The sequence below is a fragment of the Euprymna scolopes genome, chromosome 37 (assembly GCF_053919585.1).
Source record: "Euprymna scolopes isolate OS-2025 chromosome 37, ASM5391958v1, whole genome shotgun sequence".
Lineage (NCBI taxonomy): Eukaryota > Metazoa > Mollusca > Cephalopoda > Sepiida > Sepiolidae > Euprymna > Euprymna scolopes.
In genome coordinates this window covers 32525609-32547348 of record NC_136518.1, presented here as the reverse complement: position 1 = coordinate 32547348, position 21740 = coordinate 32525609, and the positions used below count along the sequence as shown (strand labels likewise).

Here is a 21740-nt window from a genome sequence, read left to right as displayed (position 1 = left end):
GATGCGTTCATTTTTTCATTTCATAATTTAGGACGCTAATTATGCTGTTAGTAAGTTTACAAAAGCACACTTTCGCTCTTTATTCATTATAGAACTTATATAGTTGTTAACAGGTGCCTCTGCAGTTTAACATTTCACAAAAATTCTGTTTACATTAAGAGGCGGTTAAGTAAAGTACAGGAGCACCTGATAAAAACTATATAAATTCTATAATTGAATACCCACCTAAAATTAAAAAAATATATATATTTTTGTAAACCGCTCGTGTAAGCTTACTGACAGCATTATTTACGTCCTAAATTATGAAAACATAAATGAATCTCTTTGTAAAAAAACAGCGCCGGTTTCGGTGGTGCTGAAAACAAATATCACAGTTAAATTTGTTTTATGATATGAAGAAATTATTAGGTGGTTTGAAAGTGGGTGCCCATTTTATGTTAAATTTATATAGGAAAATGATCCCCCACTTTTTGAAAAAGTAATTTTTCATATTCTGAAAACTACTTATCTGCCCCAAATTTAAATGTGATATTCGTTTTCAGCACAATCGAAAACCATTAAAAGTCGTCATTTTCAAGTTTTTTGAGGAGTTGGGAAGAAACTTGACATTGACCATCTTTTTTACGCTGGGTCACATAAAAATTGAGCATTTTTAATTTAAGATATTAAATAAATTATAAAGAAAATCTGTTTCGCAGGCAATTAAACACACTTGCTATGGTATAATTATTATAATAAATCTTGGGCAAAACCGATCAAATTTTATAAACAAAAAGAGCAGAGGATGATGGATTTTGTTCACATGTGTCTCTAACTAACTCTGCCCTCGTGAGGATGCAAGTACATGAGGACATTAGTTTTTATTATTTTTCTTTAACAAATAAAAAAGGTTACTTAAAAATTAAGAATAAGCGAAAAAAAATTTCCTCCAAATTAAAAATAAAAATAATAATTCAGCTTAGAATAATATTTCGAAATGAAAACAAATATTTAATAACGTGCTCCGTTTCAATTAAACTATCACAGTTATTTCCCCTTTTGGTTTTCTGGTTTTTGGTTTGAAAATAAAATGGTTTCAGATTTCAGATAAAATCAGTTAAATCAAGTATAACTTGAAATTTAAATAAACTAAATAATTAATTTTTTTAATTAGTACAGTTGAAAAAAAAAGCTATTATGTCGAATAAGTAATGTCATCGAGGTAATTATTTAAATAGATTTAATTTAATGTGATATGTTAATGACTGTAACTCAATAATGTAAACGTGGTTTGAAGAATGCTATATATTGAAAGTCGGTATACAATATAATGTCCCCTTTGACAGAAGTAGCCTAACATGGGCATTAATATTTCTTGACCAGGAGAGGTATACACACATTTGGCCTTTATATTTCTTTTGTCATTGGGAGTTGTACACACAGACACACACACACACACGAACGCTACTATTTTATATATATAGATATATATGTATGTATATATATGCATGTATATATATGTATATATATATGTATATATATACATATATATATGTATATATATGTATGTATATATATGTATATATATGTGTATGTATATATGTATGTGTATATATATCATATATATGTATGTATTCATATATATATATATATATATATATATATATATATATATATATATATATATTCTATTCGAGTATGTCTGAAAACACATTTTGATAAAACGCTAATGATTTACTTATTGCAGTTGGATAATAGACAGTAAAAGTCCCAAATGATTTTTTCAGATTTTGCAATTTATATGTTGGCAAATAGCAAACAGAATCCTGAACAGAAGCGTGCGCTCCATCCCAACTATTATCAATGGACCTGAGGTAATCTCGTCAGCATCAGACAAAGCCAAACTCTTTGTCAAGAACTTTGCAGCTAATTCTACCCTTTGCGACCAAGGCCGCCAACCCCCAATATTTCCTCCTGTATCAGAAAACACGCGATGTGATATACGTATATCTGTACGTGATGTTGCCAAGCTAATCAAAAACCTTGATTCCAGTAAAGCAATTGGCCCTGACGGTATTCCAATTATAGTACTCAAAAAACTTCAACCTGAACTAGCGCCCATACTTACAAAACTGTTTAAACGTTGTCTTAAGGAGAATAGTTTCCCATCTCCCTGGAAAATCTCATCAGTATGCCCTGTATTTAAGAATTCAGGTGATCGCTCATCCCCCTCTCAGTACAGGCCAATAAGTCTCCTGTGCGTCATGAGTAAGTTGCTAGAATCTGTGTTAAATACAGAAGTAATCAACCATCTCAACAAAAATAACCTTCTTAGTGACACTCAATATGGTTTCCGTTCTGCTAGATCTACAGCAGATGTGCTTACAGTTATATCGCATAAGATTAGCAAATCTCTCGACGGTGGCAATCTTTCTAGGGCAATTGCTCTTGACATATCTAAAGCCTTTGATAGGGTATGGCATAAAGGTTTACTTCATAAGATCGCTAGTTATGGTATAGCTGGAAATGTCTTCTCAATTATGAAATCATTTCTTTCTGATAGGTTCATAAGAGTAGTAGTTGAGGGGCAAAAATCAGAAGCTCACAGTATTAATGCCGGTGTCCCTCAGGGGTCACTCCTGGGCCCAACTCTTTTCCTGATTTACATTAATGATCTTCCAAATCACATCCTTACATCATTCATAGACATTTATGCTGATGACACTACCATTTATGGTTGCACATCTACGACAGTAAACGACCAAGTTCTCTCCAATTCTCTCTCCTCTGATCTTGAGCACGTAGTACAATGGGGAAAGGAGTGGCTGGTTACTTTTAATGCATCTAAAACCAAGCTTCTCTCTTTACATCATCAACATTCTAATCCACATTTGGCATCAATTGAAATGAATGGCTCTCGTCTTCAGGAGGCCTCAAGTTTTGACAAGCTTCTGGGCTTGACCATTACTTCTGATCTTAAATGGAACACGTACATCAAATCTGTTGCCAAGGCCGCTGGAAAAATGGTGGGATCTTTCTATCGATCCGGTAAATATCTCACTGCTGATGCTATTCTCTATCTATATAAGAGCCAGGTACGTCCAAAGATGGAATACTGTTGCCACATCTGGGCAGGAGCTGCTAGAAAGGACTTGTCCTGCCTTGATAGAGTTCAAAATAGACTTCGTAGCCTCGTAAGAGATGTCCTTTTCTCCTTCTTGCAACCTCTATCTCACAGAAGAGATGTTGCGAGTTTGTCTCTGATGTATCGTTATTTTCATGGAAAGTGTTCGACTGAGCTTCAATCTATGGTCCCCCCTCGCCAAACTTTCACAAGAAACACTCGTCTAACTTTAAACACTATCAATAATTCCCCCCACTCTTTATCTGTGCCTAAACCTAAACGTAGATTCCATGAACAAAGCTTCTTTCTTAGAACTGCACGCCTGTGGAATTGTCTTCCGTTTTCCTGCTTTCCGGCTGACTACAATATGGTTGTGTTCAAGTCTAAAGTAAATAAGTTCTTGATGAGCCGTTCCATATAAGTTATCAAATTTACCAAATTTTCATTACTAATGATTACTATATTGTCCAATTTCTACTGTAAACTCTTTAACCCTTATCCTTGAGTGGCCTCTGGGCCTTGATAATGGGGTGATGCCTATGTAAAAAAAAAAAAAACCCAACGCATATAAAAAAATTAACGCATTTAAAAACAACGCATATAAAAAATTTAACGCATTTAAAAACAATGCATATAAAAAGTTAACAATGCATGTAAAAAAGCCAACGCATTTAAAAAAAAACAACACATATAAAATGATAAAAATATGAAAAGTTACAAATAAAATCCTAAGAAAAAATATTGCAATAAAAATATTGAGAAATAATTCTCAATATGTAAGAAAAGTATATTTCTTTATTACCTGTCTTATATCGTAGCCGAGTACATCTCGCATGTATTTCGGAAGCATCACCTGAAGTACAATATTTCCCCAGGAATTGCAGATAGCTGCAATGAAAATACCCCACACCGGAATTGATGTAATTATCTTCACCCATGGAGTACGTATTATCTGTGTAAAAATTAATAATAAATAAAATGGCGGGATTTACATTTGGAAATGAAACAAGGAAAATAAATAATAAACCATTATTTTTGATATAAAATGTATAAAAATAACATATGTAAATATAAAATATATAAAGTTACGTATGTATATATGTTTATATATTTGTATGTAAACTAATTAACCAATCATTATTAAACTAATTAACCAGTCACTATTATCAATTTTGGAACACAGCTGTTAAGCGTAAGGAGTTATGAGGTGATCCAGATTTACTTTTATTATTATTTTATATTTATTTTTTATGCAAAAAAAACGAGGTTAATAGGGAAAATTGAGTTGCCTCCGATTTGTATGAAATTTTAACAATGTATATTTGACATCAATTATTCACAAATTTTTAGTATTATTAGAATATTTTAAAAGGTTTTAGTATTATTAGAATATTTTAAAAGGTTTTAGTATTATTAGAATATTTTAAAAGGTTTTAGTATTATTAGAATATTTTAAAAGGTTTTAGTATTATTAGAATATTTTAAAAGGTTTTAGTATTATTAGAATATTTTAAAAGGTTTTAGTATTATTAGAATATTTTAAAAGGGAGCATAACATGAGTACAACTTGCATTTCAAAATTAAAATTTTCCGATTCGTAATTATTGGATACCAATTACACAATATTATTGGACACCAATTACACAATATTATTGGACACCAATTACACAATATTCTCTGAATTTCAATTTCTTAAATTTTAGACATTTTCTAGACCTAAAATTACATGATCCATTTTGATAAAAATTGGAATCGGAATTCTATGCAAAAAGTTTAGTATCGTTTATCTTGACTTCAATCACCATAAAAGGAAATAAAATTGGTGCAAAAAATTTTTCTTTCGGGAATTATTATTATCAATCTTGATACAAGTGTTCTTAAAGAACATTTAAAATATAAATTATTTTAATATTTAAAATATAAATTATTTCAATATTTAAAATATAAATTATTTTAATATTTAAGATATAAATTATTTTAATATTTAAAATATGAATTATTTTAATATTTAGTATATAAATTATTTTAATATTTAAAATATGAATTATTTTAATATTTAGTATATAAATTATTTTAATATTTAAGATATAAATTATTTTAATATTTAAAATATAAATTGTTTTAACATTTAAAATATAAGTTATTTTATAATTTAAAATATAAATTATTTTAATATTTAAAATATAAATTATTTTAATATTTAAAATATAAATTATTTTAATATTTAAAATATAAATTATTTTAATATTTAAAATATAAATTATTTTAATATTTAAAATATAAATTATTTTAACATTTAAAATATAAATTATTTTAATATTTAATATATAAATTATTTTAATATTTAAAATATAAATTATTTTAATATTTAAAATATAAATTATTTTAATATTTAAAATATAAATTATTTTAATATTTAATATATAAATTATTTCAATATTTAAAATATAAATTATTTTAATATTTAAAATATAAATTATTTTAATATTTAAAATATAAATTATTTTAATATTTAAAATATAAATTATTTTAATATTTAAAATATAAATTATTTTAATATTTAAAATATAAATTATTTTAATATTTAAAATATAAATTATTTTAGAAATGCTTTTTTATTCCGATCATTACATTCGGTTTTAACCGAAATATCGGTGGTTCGAGTTCATCTAGAGACAGTTTTTGTTTAAATTTTATTACAATAATTGCTAAAGACAAAAAATCAATTTTTGACAAGTATTTTTTGAACAATTATTGATTTGCTGTGCAATTGGAAAATTTGTTCAACTGAAGCAAATGTTTCGTTTTTCAAACGGACAATTTTATGCAGATTTCATTGAAATCTAGACATTTCTACAGTAAATTTTGTAGCAGTAACAGAGAGATTAAACTTCATATTCATGGAAAAAGTTGAATGGCTTTCTTATAAACACTGTCATGCACATGAGATCGACCTTAACAGATGAATATTGTTTTACGAAAAAACATATTAATTAAATCTTTGTGTTCATTTTTTTATTCGATAATTATATTCATTTTACCACATTGACTAATAGTTGTACGGATAAATACAAAGATAATTACTTTTCACTAAAAAAATGAAAGGACGCAAAAACATTTTTTATATTTCAGTCACGTAAATTAGAAATGAAAGTAAAAATAAGGAAAGTTTCTGTGACGTCATTGCTATATATAAATAAATAAATAAATATATATATATATATATATATATATATATATATATATATACACACACATATATATATATATATACAGTGATGATCATATTTATTGGCACGGTAAAATAAAAGTTAAATTTTGTCTAATAAATTCTAAAAAAGGGATTAAATTAAAGAAAATAACAAAGTATATTATGTATTTTTAACTGGCCTTTCCGATGCAGCAATCGGATTTTAGAAAAAATAAATAACAAAGGAACAGCAAACATAATTGCAAAAAACCCTTGTTCAAAATTATTGGCACGATTTATTTAATAATCAATTGTATAGCCTTTGGCCTTGATTACCTTCCTCAGTCGCTTTTCATAGTTTACAACCAAGTTGTTGCACTCTTCAGTAGTAATTTTAGCCCACTCTTCCTGACAATAATCCTCCAATTGAATAAGATTCTTAGGCTTCCTTTGCATTACCCTCAATTTTAATGTTCTCCATAAATTTTCAATTGGATTAAGGTCTGGGCTTTGTGATGGCCACTCCAAAACATTAATATGATTGTCCTCAAGCCATTTCTTAGTCAGTTTAGCCGAATGCTTTGGGTCATTATCTTGCATGAACCACCAACGACGACCAAGTGAGAGCTCTTTAGCAGAGTCTTTCAGGTTTTCATCCAATATTTTAACATAATCTTCCTTTTTTATGCTACCTGTGACCTTAACAAGTCGCCCTGGTCCAGAGGCAGCAAAGGATCCCCAAAACACCAAACTGCCTCCACCGTGCTTCACTGTGGGTATGGTGTTCTTAGGCAGGAAAGCTTCGCCAGATTTTCTGTAAATATAAGACACTTTATTATGGCCAAATAACTCTATTTTCGTTTCGTCAGTCCATAGAACACGTTTCCAGAATGCAACATCTTTATCAATATGACGTTTTGCAAAGGCTAGCCTTGCTTTCAGGTGCATAGGCTTCAATAAGGGAGTCTTTCTCGGACGACATGCTTTTAAACCAGCTCTCTTCAAAACTCTACCAACTGTATGTCGAGATACATTCACTCCAGAGGTGCTCTGTTCATCAACAATCTCCCCAACAGAGATCCTTGGGTTTTGTTTTACTTGTCGAACAATTTTCCGTTCATCTCTTGGGGAAAGAATCCTTTTTCTCCCTCTACCCTCTAAACTCATAACGTGGCCTTGCGATTTGAACTTGTTTATTATGGCTCTAACAGTGGATTTGGGAAGGTTTAGCTTCTTTGAAATCTTATCATAGCCCTCCCCATTGGTATGGTATGCTACAACAAGCTTCCTGACGTCTTCGCTGTGTTCCTTAGTTTTAACCATGGCGATTGAAAATTATAATTTAGTCACTTATAATAGTTTAAATAAATCGCTATCTAAAAATTATCTGAAAAAAATTATTCACTGAATTAGCGTTAAACAAGCATAATATGGCTATAAAAAAGTTCAGAAAGCACGTAAACCGGAAATTGATTGATATTATACTGATACTAAAAGAAAAACAAAGCCGTGCCAATAATTTTGAACAAGGGTTTTTTGCAATTATGTTTGTTGTTCCTTTGTTATTTATTTTTTCTAAAATCCGATTGCTGCATCGGAAAGGCCAGTTAAAAATACATAATATACTTTGTTATTTTCTTTAATTTAATCCCTTTTTTAGAATTTATTAGACAAAATTTAACTTTTATTTTACCGTGCCAATAAATATGATCATCACTGTATATGTGTGTGTGTGTGTGTGTGTGTGTGTGTATCTATTAAAATAAAATAAAAATACCAGCGATGGTTAACGTTATGTTGTTTTGAAAGAAGAAAAACCGAATGAAATTATGAAATAATCAACGTTTCGTCCCTATTTCAATATTTAATATTTAATATCCTGAAGATGTCCTCTGAAATAGGGACGAAACGTTGATTATTTCATAATTTCATTCGGTTTTCTTTTTTCAAAACACCATACATATATATATATATATATATATATATACATATATATATATATATATATATAAAAGTGAACGTGTCTGTGTGTGTGTCTGTCTGTCTGTGTGTCTGTGTACATTTCCCTACGCAATAACTCTGTCATTTTTTAGGCTACAGACTCGAAATTTGATATACAGGGTACTGAGATGTGGAAAAATCCATGTGATCGGTTTTCGGCCAGAAATTTGGCTGGTAAGGGGTCAAAGTTCAACGATTTGACCTTTGAGATATCTACCAAACTCCTCCGACAATTTGGGGTCTAAACACTTGAAATTTTAGATATAGATTCCTTGGACATTGATCTAACTTAAAAACATTATTTGAGCCCAAAACAATAAATGTTAAGAGGTCATAATAGGGGCAAAGTTAAAAAATTGACCATTTTTTTTTTTTTGCTCAGCATACACCTCCAAACACCCGGGCAACGCCGAGCCGAAATGCTAGTCTTCTTAAAAGTGAACGTGTCTGTGTACATTTCCCTACGCAATAACTCTGTCAATTTTAAGTCTACAGACTCGAAATTTGATATACAGGGTACTGAGATTTGCGAAAATCTTTGGTAACCGTTTTCGGCAGACATTTGGCTGTTAAGGGGTGAAAGTGCAACGATTTGACCTTTAAGAAATCTACCAAACTCCTGCGCCAATTTTTGGTCTAAACAATTGAAATTTTAGATGTAGGTTCCTTGGACATTGATCTAACTTAATAACTTGATTTGAGCCAAAACAATAAATGTTAAGGGGTTATAATAGGGGTTAAAGGTAAACAAAACAAAAAATGACGTCTGCGGTCTGTACCAATTTACTCAGAAAATTTCTGGTCTAAACATTTGAAATTTTACATAAAAGGTATTCAGAGATAGGGCAAGCTTTTTAATCGGTTTTGGTCGAAAATTTGAGCTACAAATATATAAATCTATGTATGTATGTATGTTTGCATGTCTGCCTAAAACTTTCGACAGATTTTCACAAGATCAATATCGTATTGGAGCTCGATCCTTCAGACTACAAATATCTAAAAATTGGCTAAAAACATTAATTTCTTCACCCTCAACTGGGCACTTTTCTACAGGGAGGATCGCTTTTCTCGCCAATATTTTAGAAAGTCATACCCTCTTTTCAATTGTCTAGCCTTAATTTAAACCTACGTCACTTCCGGTTTAGCGGTGGTCGTAACAGCAAAGACGTCACGTTTTTCCCCTTCTTTCCTTCTTCACGGTACGGGTTCGAGCCTGCCTTCCTACTACCACTTTTTTTTTTTTGCTCAACACACACCTCCAAACACCCGGGCAACGCCGGGCTGAAATGCTAGTAATATACATACATATATATATATATATATATATATATATATATATATATATATATATATATATATATATATATATATATATATATATATATATATATATATGGAATTTAATGTTTGGCTTGCTGATTGCATGAATCCCTATATATATATGAGAATGAGAGAAAACTGCAGTAAAGAAAGATGGTTCATATTAAGTGAGTTCAATTGTTGGGGCTACGTACGTTTCTGTTCGTATTTCCAGTCGTGTTCCTTTTAATCATGCGTTTCTCTTTTTCACTGATTCGCGGATGAGAATCGGGTGAATTAAACGCACCAAAACACCAGAGAATAAGCCACACGACATTCAAAGAGCCTGTTGTAATCACCAGTAAAAAAGAAACACAAAGAAAAGAATTTAATGCTGCAAACAAAAACAATCGCAGTCAATGCTGGCGTCCCTAGATAACGCAACCCTCAATTAATTTCCAAGTATAAACCGGCAAATATATCGGAAACAGAATGACAATAAACATCGACTGGAAACTGTTTATTTTGATTAAAAAACAATATTACATCTAAAATTAATCAGAGCGGAATAAAGTATTTGAAAAATGTGAGACTGAAGCACTGGATCACACATACAGTGGGGCGAAGTACAACTTTAGACAACTTTGAGGATGTGTAAAATGTACAGATATTCCAAATATATGAGGGTTTTTTTTAAGTTTTATTAATAATATTTTTATACATGGAAATATTTTTATTAATAATATTTTATACATGGAAATATTTTTATTAATGATATTTTATACATGGAAATATTTTACTTAATAATATTTTAATAGATGGAAATATTGTTATTAATAATATTTTTATACATGAAAATATTTGTATTAATAATATTTTTATACATGGAAATATTTTTTTTAATATTTTCATCGATGGAAATATTGATATTAATAATATTTTTATTAGTGGAAATATTTTTATTCCTTATATTTTTATTGATGTAAATATTCTTATTAATAATATATTTATAGATGGAAATATTTTTAGTAATAATATTTTTATACATGAAAATATTTTATTAATAATATTTTTGTAGATCGAAAATATTTTTTATTATTAATATTTTATAGATGGAAATATTTTTATTAATAATATTTTCATACATGAAAATATTTTTATTAATAATATTTTTATACATGGAAATATTTTTATTAATAATAATGTAATAGATGGAAATATTCTTATTAATAATATTTTTATAGATGGAAATATTTTTGTTTATAATATTTTTATAGATTAAAATATTTTTTATGAATAATATTGTTATATATGGAAATATTCTTATTAATAATATTTTTATAGATGGAAATATTTTTATTAATAATATTTTTATAGATGGAAATATTTTTATTAATAATATTTTTATAGATGGAAATATTTTTATTTATAATATTTTTATAGATGGAAATATTTTTATTAATAATATTTTTATACATGGTATTATTTTTATTAATAATATTTTTATACATGGTATTATTTTTATTAATAATTTATTTATAGATGGAAATATTTTTATTAATAGTATTTTATAGATGGAAATATTCGTATTAATAATATTTTTATTAATGATATTTTTATAGATGGAAATATTTTTATTTATAATATTTTTATAGATGGAAATATTTTAATGATTATATTTGTATAGATGGAAATATTTTTATTTATAATATTTTTATAGATGGAAATATTTTTATTAATAATATTTTTATAGATGGAAAATTTTTTATTAATAATATTTTTATACATGGAAATATTTTTATTAATAATATTTTTATACATGGAAATATTTTTATTAATAATATTTTATAGATGGAAATATGTTTATTTATAATATTTTTATAGATGCAAATATTTTTATTATTAACATTTTCATACATGAAACTATTTTTATTAATAATATTTTTATAGATGAAAATATTTTTATTAATAATATTTTTATACATGGAAATATTTTTTATTAATAATATTTTATACATGGAAATATTTTTATTAATAATATGTTTATGCGTTGAAATATTTTAATTTATAATATTTTTCTACATGGGAATATTTTTATTAATAATATTTTTCTACATGGAAATATTTTTATTAATAATATTTTTCTACATGGAAATATTTTACTTAATAATATTTTAATAGATGGAAATATCTTTATTAATAATATTTTTATATATGAAAATATTTTAATTAATAATGTTTTCATACATGGAAATATTTTTATTAATAATATTTTTATACATGAAAATATATTTATTAATAATATTTTTATAGATGGATATATTTTTATTTACATTATTTTTATAGATGGAATTTTTTTTTAATAATATTTTTATACATGAAAATATTTTTATTAATAATATTTTTATAGATGGAAATATTTTTATTAATAATATTTTTATAGATGGAAATATTTTATTTATAATATTTTTATATATCGAAATATTTTTATTAATAATATTTTTATACATGAGAATGTTTTTATTAATAATATTTTCATACATGGAAATATTTTTATTAATAATATTTTCATACACGGAAATATTTTTATTAATGATATTTTCCTAGTTGGAAATATTTTTATTAATAATATTTTTATAGATGGAAATATTCGTATTAATAATATTTTTATTAATAATATATTTATAGATAGAAATATATTTGCTAATAATATTTTTATACATGGAAATATTTGTATATATAATATTTTTATAGATGGAAATTTGTTTTTAATATTGATTTCATGGAAATAATTGTATTAATAATATTTTCATACATGGAATTATTCTTATTCATAATATTTTTACAGATGGATATATTTTCATTAATAATATTTTTATAGATGGAAATATTTTTATTAATATTTTCATCGATGGAAATATTGATATTAATAATATTTTTATTAGTGGAAATATTTTTATTCCTTATATTTTTATTGATGTAAATATTCTTATTAATAATATATTTATAGATGGAAATATTTTTAGTAATAATATTTTTATACATGAAAATATTTTATTAATAATATTTTTGTAGATCGAAAATATTTTTTATTATTAATATTTTTATAGATGGAAATATTTTTATTAATAATATTTTCATACATGAAAATATTTTTATTAATAATATTTTTATACATGGAAATGTTTTTATTTATAATATTTTTGTAGATCGAAAATATTTATATTTATAATATTTTTAGGTGGAAATATTTTTATTAATAATAATTGTTTACATGAAAATATTGTTATTAATAATATTTTTATAGATGGAAATATTTTTATTAATATTTTTATAGATGGAAATATTTTTATTGGTAATATTATCATACATGAAAATGTTTTTATTAATAATATTTTTATACATGGAAATGTTTTTATTTATAATATTTTTGTAGATCGAAAATATTTATATTTATAATATTTTTTAGGTGGAAATATTTTTATTAATAATAATTTTTACATGGAATTATTGTTATTAATAATATTTTTATAGATGGAAATATTTTTATTAATATTTTTATAGATGGAAATATTTTTATTGGTAATATTATCATACATGAAAATGTTTTTATTAATAATATTTTTATAGATAGATATAGTTTTATTAATATTCTTTTCATAGAACGAAACGTTTTTTTTAATAATATTTTTATACATGGAAATATTTTCATTAATAATAATGTTATAGATGGAAATATTCTTATTAAAAATATTTTTATAGATGGAAATATTTTTGCTTATAATATTTTTATAGATTGAAATATTTTTATGAATAATATTGTTATACATGGAAATATTCTTATTAATAATATTTTTATAGATGGAAATATTTTTGTTAATAATATTTTATAGATGGAAATATTTTTATTAATAATATTTTTATGCTTGGAAATATTTTTATTAATAATATTTATATAGATGGAAATATTTTTATTAATAATATATTTATACCTGAAAATATTTTTATTAATAATATATTTTAATAATATTTTTATAGATGGAAATACTTTTATTAATTTATTCATACATAGAAATATTTTTATTAATATTTTTGACATGAAAATAGTTTTATTAATAATATTTTTATAGATGGACATATTTTTATTAATAATATTTTTATACATGGAAATATTTTTATTAAGTATATTTTTATAGATGGAAATATTTTATTAATATATTAATACATGGAATTTTTTTTATTAATAACATTTTTATGAATGGAAATATTTAAAAAGCATTTAAATATTCGTAAGTTTGATTGACTATCCTTTAATTCGACGCACGCAATACCTGCTTTCGCGATGGCAAGATCGGCTAACATGTTAGTTTTTTTTTCACCTTCTTTCCCTCGTTCGCATTACGGGTTCGGGCCTACCTTCTACCACTTTTTTTTAAAACCTCACCTTCTTAGCCTCCTTCGCGTTATGGGTTCCAGCCTACTATCACTCTTTTAACACCTCTCTCCACCCTGTGTTTTTCCCCTCCTCACCGGTTGCTTTTTATTCCCATCCTTACTACACCAGCGCAACACACTCGATTACTCCCGCTAGTTTATTATGAATAACTGTCTAGTTATAATGTTATAAGATCAAATTATTTAGTTTTTAAGCGGCTTATAGCTTTTTTATATGACTAGCGAGGGTACGTGCTTTGCCGGCTTTGGAGAAGTGGTGTAGTAAGGATATTGAGCAAAGGATAGGCGTAAAAAAGAGCATAGCTACCAGATAATAAAAAATCGATAAAAAAAAACGAAAAAAAATCACTTAAATAATTCTGATAACTTTTTTAAATCGTGGGAAAAAACTGTACGTTACTTGAGCGCCAACGTGATGGAAAAATAAAAGAAGGAATAATAAAGGAGAAGCGAACAAAAAACAAAAAATATGGCATAAATAATTGTGTTTAAACGTTAAAACTCTTTTTTTGAAAATCGGAAAAAAGCCCTTACGTGGGCGCGAACATGAAAGCAGAAGCTAACGACGCGACCTCGATATCAACTGCGCCACCATGCCATTTCCAAACTGACATCGTTGTTTTTTCTATTTAACCAATGCAAAAAAAAGAACGCTATACGCGCATGCGTGGTTGTCTAAGCGTCTATCTTCTCTCTCTCTCTCTCTCTCTCTCTCTCTCTCTATATATATATATATATATATATATATATATATATATATATATATATATATATAAGGCAAAATGTGAGTACGTATGTTTTTATGTCTGCCAAAAACTTTCGACAGAGCTGACGAACACTGAAAAAATAGATATCGTTTGAAACGTCGGACTCTCGGACGACAAATAATCGAACATTTGTCCAAAATATTAATTCTTTTACCGTCAACTCGGTCGTTTTATACAAGAAGAGGGGTCACGTTTTCGTCGACATTTTTGCAAAGTTAATCACTCCTTGCAATGAACAGCCGTTAGTGGTTAGGTCCCATTCTTAATTTACGAGACTGTATACATGCTCTCCACTTCCGGTCGGGTCATGTAGACATCGGCTAAGACATCCGAAGTTTTTTTAACGGATCATTTACTAGTCCTGCACAACTAATTTTAGCATTGAATCATTTTCTATTATGAGTCATGAATTAGTCATCTCTTCCTGATTTCTGTAATTAAATTTTATACCCTCTGAAAATCACGATATATATATATATATATATATATATATATATATATATATATATATATATATATATATATATATATATATATCCAACTGAACCAAAAACACTTATCTGTTGAATACAATAACGAGGGACTGTTTTCCAGCTGAGTACAATAAAGTCCTTATAAAAGTCCATTTCTAACAAATTCTTGTCGAGCTCCCCACTTGAATAATCAATTACAATAACGTTTAACCGTTTAACTGGTTTCCCATCCTCTCAAGTTGTTATTAATCGCCGACTGTCAATCTCATTAACCGTCATCTTTAAGTGGCATTCATACCTTGACAGCGGTTAGTTATTAGCATACAAAATATAGCATAAAATTCTAAATATTCAAAATTTATTCAATAGAATTTCAAATATTTGATTACAGTAAATAGATATTCGAAAACGTCTTAACCTTGTACACACGTTTACTGCATGACATCACACGGACTCTTATGCTAATCTGTTTTTAAGGAAGAGTAATTGAAACTAATCCACTGTTTTCTTCTCTAAAAATGTTTTATAATAATTTCATGAATATTCTATCTTGTAGTTTTTATTGTTTGGGAATTTTGCTTAAATATAATTTTTATAATAAACAAAACGTGGTATCACATTAATTACTCAGTAATAAAATGAGGTTGTTTGCTTAAAACACTTGTATCATGCGGTGTTTTTAGAAAAACTTCTATTCACTCCAAATAAGGCAGATTTCCACTGACACGTAAGATGCTACCGTGAATTAGCGGCCATATTTAAAAGAGCATCCTCCGTGGAGAGTTGTACAGCGAAATATTTGTTCACGTTATATTTAAATTTCTGCATGTTGGTACAGTCAGGAAAACAATGAGCGAGGAAGGAATTCACTTATTTATAACGAATATAAAGTGCATCAAGTTCATCGGAGCATATTCAATTGAAGTACTTCTAAAACAGGCACAGGTATATAACATTGTGGCGCTAGGACAGAATCGCTCTGTGGGCGAAAAACGGTGTAATTTATTTTTTGCTGGGCGTTAAGAGAGTTTTCATGTTCCGACACATCTAAATGCCGTAACACGGCGAAACAGCATACCTGTGTGCATGTTTATACTTTGGAATAAGATTATTGAATCAGAGATGTTGAAAGAGGCATAAACCAAGAAATACAATGCCAATTGGTCCTTTCTTACCAAATCCGTAGAAAATCAATGGCCACCCGCCTAGCAACGATGTACTGCACAGATACCCGGATGCACCAAATGCGACAATATTTCCGATGTCAGTCCCTGAAAACATCAAATATATTCATTGTCAAAAAAGCAATGTGATATTAAAAGCGTTGCCAGCATCAAAACATCTGAAGCTCGTTTGCACGAATTAATACACGTTCGAGAAAGATGTGATTAACATCTTAAAAGATGTAATTAACCTCTGCCAGAACACAAGATCAAATTTTCATCATGGAGAAGCTATTGGAGAACACATCGAAATTCAGTGTGATGTCTTCGTAATCAAAATCTTTACTGTTAAATACATTTTTCCATGAAAATATTTTTTCTTCTTTATTCTTATTGTCTAATCTACAGCTCAAATTAATAGAAAGTTCGTTTTTGAAGAATGGATTTAATAGCTTATACTACACATGAGACCGACCCGCCTAAAATATAGTCGGACGATTAATACAAAATATTTATTTGGTCGTTTGATGACTGTCCTTTTTGGGGGAGGGGGAATAATTGGAGAACGTGACTTACACAAGTGACGGCGTCTCTGTCTAACCTGTCGAGTGACAGAATCAACGAAAGAAAGAGAAAGGTAAAACGTTCGTTTGTAAGCTATTAGAGCAGTGACGGCTGTAAAATAGACAAATTGGAAAGCACACAGCGAAATTTTGACAGCCGCGAGAGAAGGAACGGTGAAAATTACAGTTGCTGCTAGGAGTTGGCAAGAAGGAGTTCGCACAAGAATTTATTTATTGATATACTGTATTCTTTTCACTCACAACATATGATTAAAACGTGTTGATTATTGAAATTTAGAATGTATCACGTTTATCATAGTATTAAATATTTAATTCTTTAGAACGAAGATTAAAATAACATGTTGAAAAAATATACTTAAAATGTACGTTTTAGTCTTTTACCATATTTTATCATAATCAATATCGTCATGAGCTGTCTTGTATATATATTAAACAACTTGGGTGAACCGAGGGTGTTTGTAGATGTCTTGCTTTTTCAACAAAGTTTTTAACGTTATCTTTATTTCCATATTAATGTTTTTCATTTCTTATAAATGCTGCCATCAAAATTATACTTTAAGTATCAAAATGATATTTTAATTATCAAAATAATATTTTAATTATCAAAATGATATTTTAATTATCAAAATGATACTTTAATTACGAAATGATATTTTAATTATCAAACTGATACTTTAATTATCAAAATGATGCATTAATTATCAAAATGATATTTTAACTATCAAAAGTATATTTCTATTATCAAAAATATACTTTAATTATCAAAAAATATACTATCAAAAGGATACCTTAATTATAAAAAGGATACTTAAATTATCAAGATGATATTTTAATTATCAAAATAGTACTTTAATAATCAAAATGATATTTTAATTATTCAAAGGATACTTTAATTATCAAAAGGATATTTCAATTGTCAAAATGATATTTTAATTATAAAAAGTAGACTTCAATTATCAAAATGATACTTTAATTACCTAAATGACATTTTAATTATGAAAAGGATACTTGCATTATAAAAAGGATACATTAATTTTCAAAATGATACTTTAATTATCAAAAAGAATATTTCAATTATCAAAATGATATTTTAATTATAAAAATGATATTTTAATTATCAAACGGATACTTTAATTATCAAAATGCTACTTTAATAATAAAAAAGGTAATTTAATTATCAAAATAATACTTAGATTATAAAATTATACTTTAAATATCAAAAGAACACTTTAATTATCAAAATGATATTTTCATTATCAAAATGATACTTAATTATGAAAAGAATATTTTAATTATCAAAAAAAAATTTTAATTATCAAAATGACACTTTGATAATACAAAATGACACTTTAATTATCAAAATGATATTTAATTATAAAAAGGATATTTTAATTATCAAAATCATACATTAATTATCAAAAGGATACTGTAATTATATAAAGATATCTTAAATATCAAAATGATATTTTTATTATAAAATTTATATTCTGATTATCAAAATGACACTTTAATTTAAAAAGAATACATTAATTATCTAAAAGATAACTTCTTTATTAAAAGGATAATTTAATTATCAAAATGGCATTTTAATTATCAAAATATTATATTTTTATTATCTAAATTACACTGTAATAATCAAAATGATGTTTAATTATCAAAATGACACTTTAATTATCAAATTGATATTTTAATTAGCAAAATGATACCTTAATCATGCAAATAATATATTAATTATCAAAAGGATACTTTAATTATCAAAAGGATATTTTAATCATCAAAATGATATTTAACCTATCAAAATGACACTTTAATTATCAAAAGTATACTTTAATTATATAAAAAAATATTTAATTATCAACAGGATACTTTAATTATCTAAATGGCACTTAAATTATCAAAATGATATTTTTATTATCAAAATAATAGTTTAATTATCAAAATGATATTTTAATTATCAAAATGATATTTTAATTATCAAAATGATACTTAAGTAATCAAAATGGTACCTTAATTATCAAAAGGATACTTTAATTATAAAAATTGATACTTTTCTTAGCAAAATAACACGTTAATTATAAATATTATTCTTCAAATATCAAACGGATACTTTAATTGTAAAAATGATATGTAAATTATCAAAATGATACTTTAATTATCAAAAGAATACTTTAATTATCAAATGGAAACTTTAGTTGTCCAAATGATATTTTAATTCTCAAAATGAAACTTTGTTAATAAAAATGACACTTCAATTATGAAAATGATATTCAAATTATAAAAAAGGATATTTTAATTATCAAAATGATCCTTTTATTATCAAAAGGATACTTTAATTATCAAAAGATATTTTAAATATCAAAATGATATTTTCATTATAAAATTGATATTTTGATTATCAAAATGACACTTTAATAATCTAAAGTATACTTTTATTATCAAAAAGATAATTTAATTATCGAAATTATATTTTAATTATCGAAATGACACTTTAATTATCAAAATGATATTTAAATTATCAAAAGGATACTTCAATTATCAAAACGATATTTAAATTATCAAAAAGATATTTTAATAATCAAAATGACACTTGAATTGTCAAAATTACACGTTAATTATCAAATTGATATTTTAATCATAAAAACTATACTTTAATTATACAAATAGATAATTTACTTATCAAAAGGATACGTTTATTATCTAAATGACATTTTTTTTATCAAAATGATATTTTACTTATCAAAATGATATTTAAAATATCAACAGTATACTTTAATTATCTAAATGTTACTTTAATTATCAAAATGATATTTTTATTACCAAAAAGACATTTTCATTATCAAAATGATATTTTAATTATCAAAAATATACTTTCATTATCCAAATGATATTTTAATTATCAAAATAATATTTTAATTATCAAAATGATATTTTAATTATCAAAATGATACTTCAATAATCAAATGATATTTTAATGATCAAAAGGATACCTTAATTATCAAAATGATATTTAATTATCAAAAGGTACTTTAATTATCAAAATGATATTTAAATACTCAAATTAGATACTTTAATTATCTAAATGATACTTTAATTATTAAAAGGATATTCTTATTTTCACAATGATACTTAAATTATCAAAATAATATTTTTCTTATCAAACAGATACTTTAATTATCAAACGAATACTAAAAAGTATCATAATGATATTGTTATTATCAAAATGATATTTTAATTATCAAAATGATATTTTAATTATCAAAAGTATACTTTAATTATCAAAATGATACTTTAATAATCGAAATTATATTTAAATTATAAAAAAATATTTAAATTATCAAAATCGCACTAAAAGGATACTTTAATTATTAAAATGATATTTTAATTGTTAAAATGATCCTTTATTATCAAAATAATATTTTAATTATCAAAATGACTCGTTAACTATTAAAATGATACTTTACATATCAAAACGATTCTTCAATTATCAGAATGATATTTTAATTATCAAAAAGATACTTTAATTATCAAAACGATATTTTTTTATCCAAACGATATTTTTATTATAAAAATGATACTTAAATTTCCAAATTTTACTTTTATTATCAAAAAGATATTTTAATTATCAAAATGAAAATGATACTTTAATTATCAAAATGATATTTTAATTGTCAAAATTATACTTTAATTATGAAAAGGATACTTTTATCATCAAAATGATACTTTAATTATCAAGATTATACTTTAATTATCAAAATGCTTTTCAATTATCAAAATGATATTTTAATTATCAAAAGAATACTTTATTTATAAAAATGATATTTTGACTATCAAAATATTGTTTAATTATTAAAACGATACTTTGATTATCGAAAGAATACTTTTATTATGAAAAGGATACTTTAATTATCAAAATGATATTTTAATTATCAAACGTATAGTTTCATTATCAAAAGGAAATTTTAATTATTAAAATGATATTTTAATTATCAAAATGATACTTTAATTATCAAAATGAATACTTTTAATATCAAAATAAATACTTTCATAATCAGATCATTACTTTAATTATGAAAAGGATACTTCAAATATGAAAAGGATAGTTTATCATAATGATATTTAAATTATAAAAATGGTATTTAATTATCAAAATGATACTTTAATTATCCAAATGACACTTCAATTCTAAAAATGATACTTCATTTATGAAAGGTATATCTAAATTATCAAAAGGATACTTTAAGTATATAAAATGATACTTTAATTACTAAAATGATATTTTAATCAAAAAGAGGATACTTGAATTATAAAAATGATACTTTAATTGTAAAAATAATACGTTAGTCATCAAAAGTGTACTTTAATTATCAAAATGATATTTAAATTATCAAAAGGATATTTTAATTATCAAAAAGATACTTTAATTATCAAAAATATACTTTAATTATCAAAAGGTGCTTTAATTATCAAAATGATATTTAAATTATCAAAAGGATATTTTAATTTTAATTAATTAAAGATACTTAAATTATAAATATGATACTTTAATTATTAAAATAATATTTTCTTTACCAAAATGATATTTTAAATATCATAATGAGACGTTAATTATCAAAATTATACTTTTATTATCCAAAGGATTCTTTAATTATCAAAATAATATTTTAATTAATTATATTTTAATTTTTAAAATTATATTTTAGATATC

At 25.0% G+C, this 21740-nt stretch overlaps 1 protein-coding gene across 4 annotated transcripts in view; it reads right to left on the bottom strand.

Moving 5' to 3' along the window:
- Positions 1-21740, bottom strand: part of LOC145261123 (putative transporter slc-17.2) — a 110391-nt gene that overhangs the window by 44817 nt on the left and 43834 nt on the right. For 3 of the 4 annotated variants that reach the window (XM_080119370.1, XM_080119372.1, XM_080119371.1), the window contains exons 5-7: positions 16464-16559; positions 9809-9939; positions 3906-4055 (exon numbers count right to left, since the gene is read on the bottom strand). In XM_080119370.1, coding sequence (XP_079975496.1) covers positions 3906-4055; positions 9809-9939; positions 16464-16559 — 377 coding nt within the window. The remainder of the gene's footprint in view (positions 1-3905; positions 4056-9808; positions 9940-16463; positions 16560-21740) is intronic. The other variant, XM_080119373.1, reaches the window with a different exon arrangement.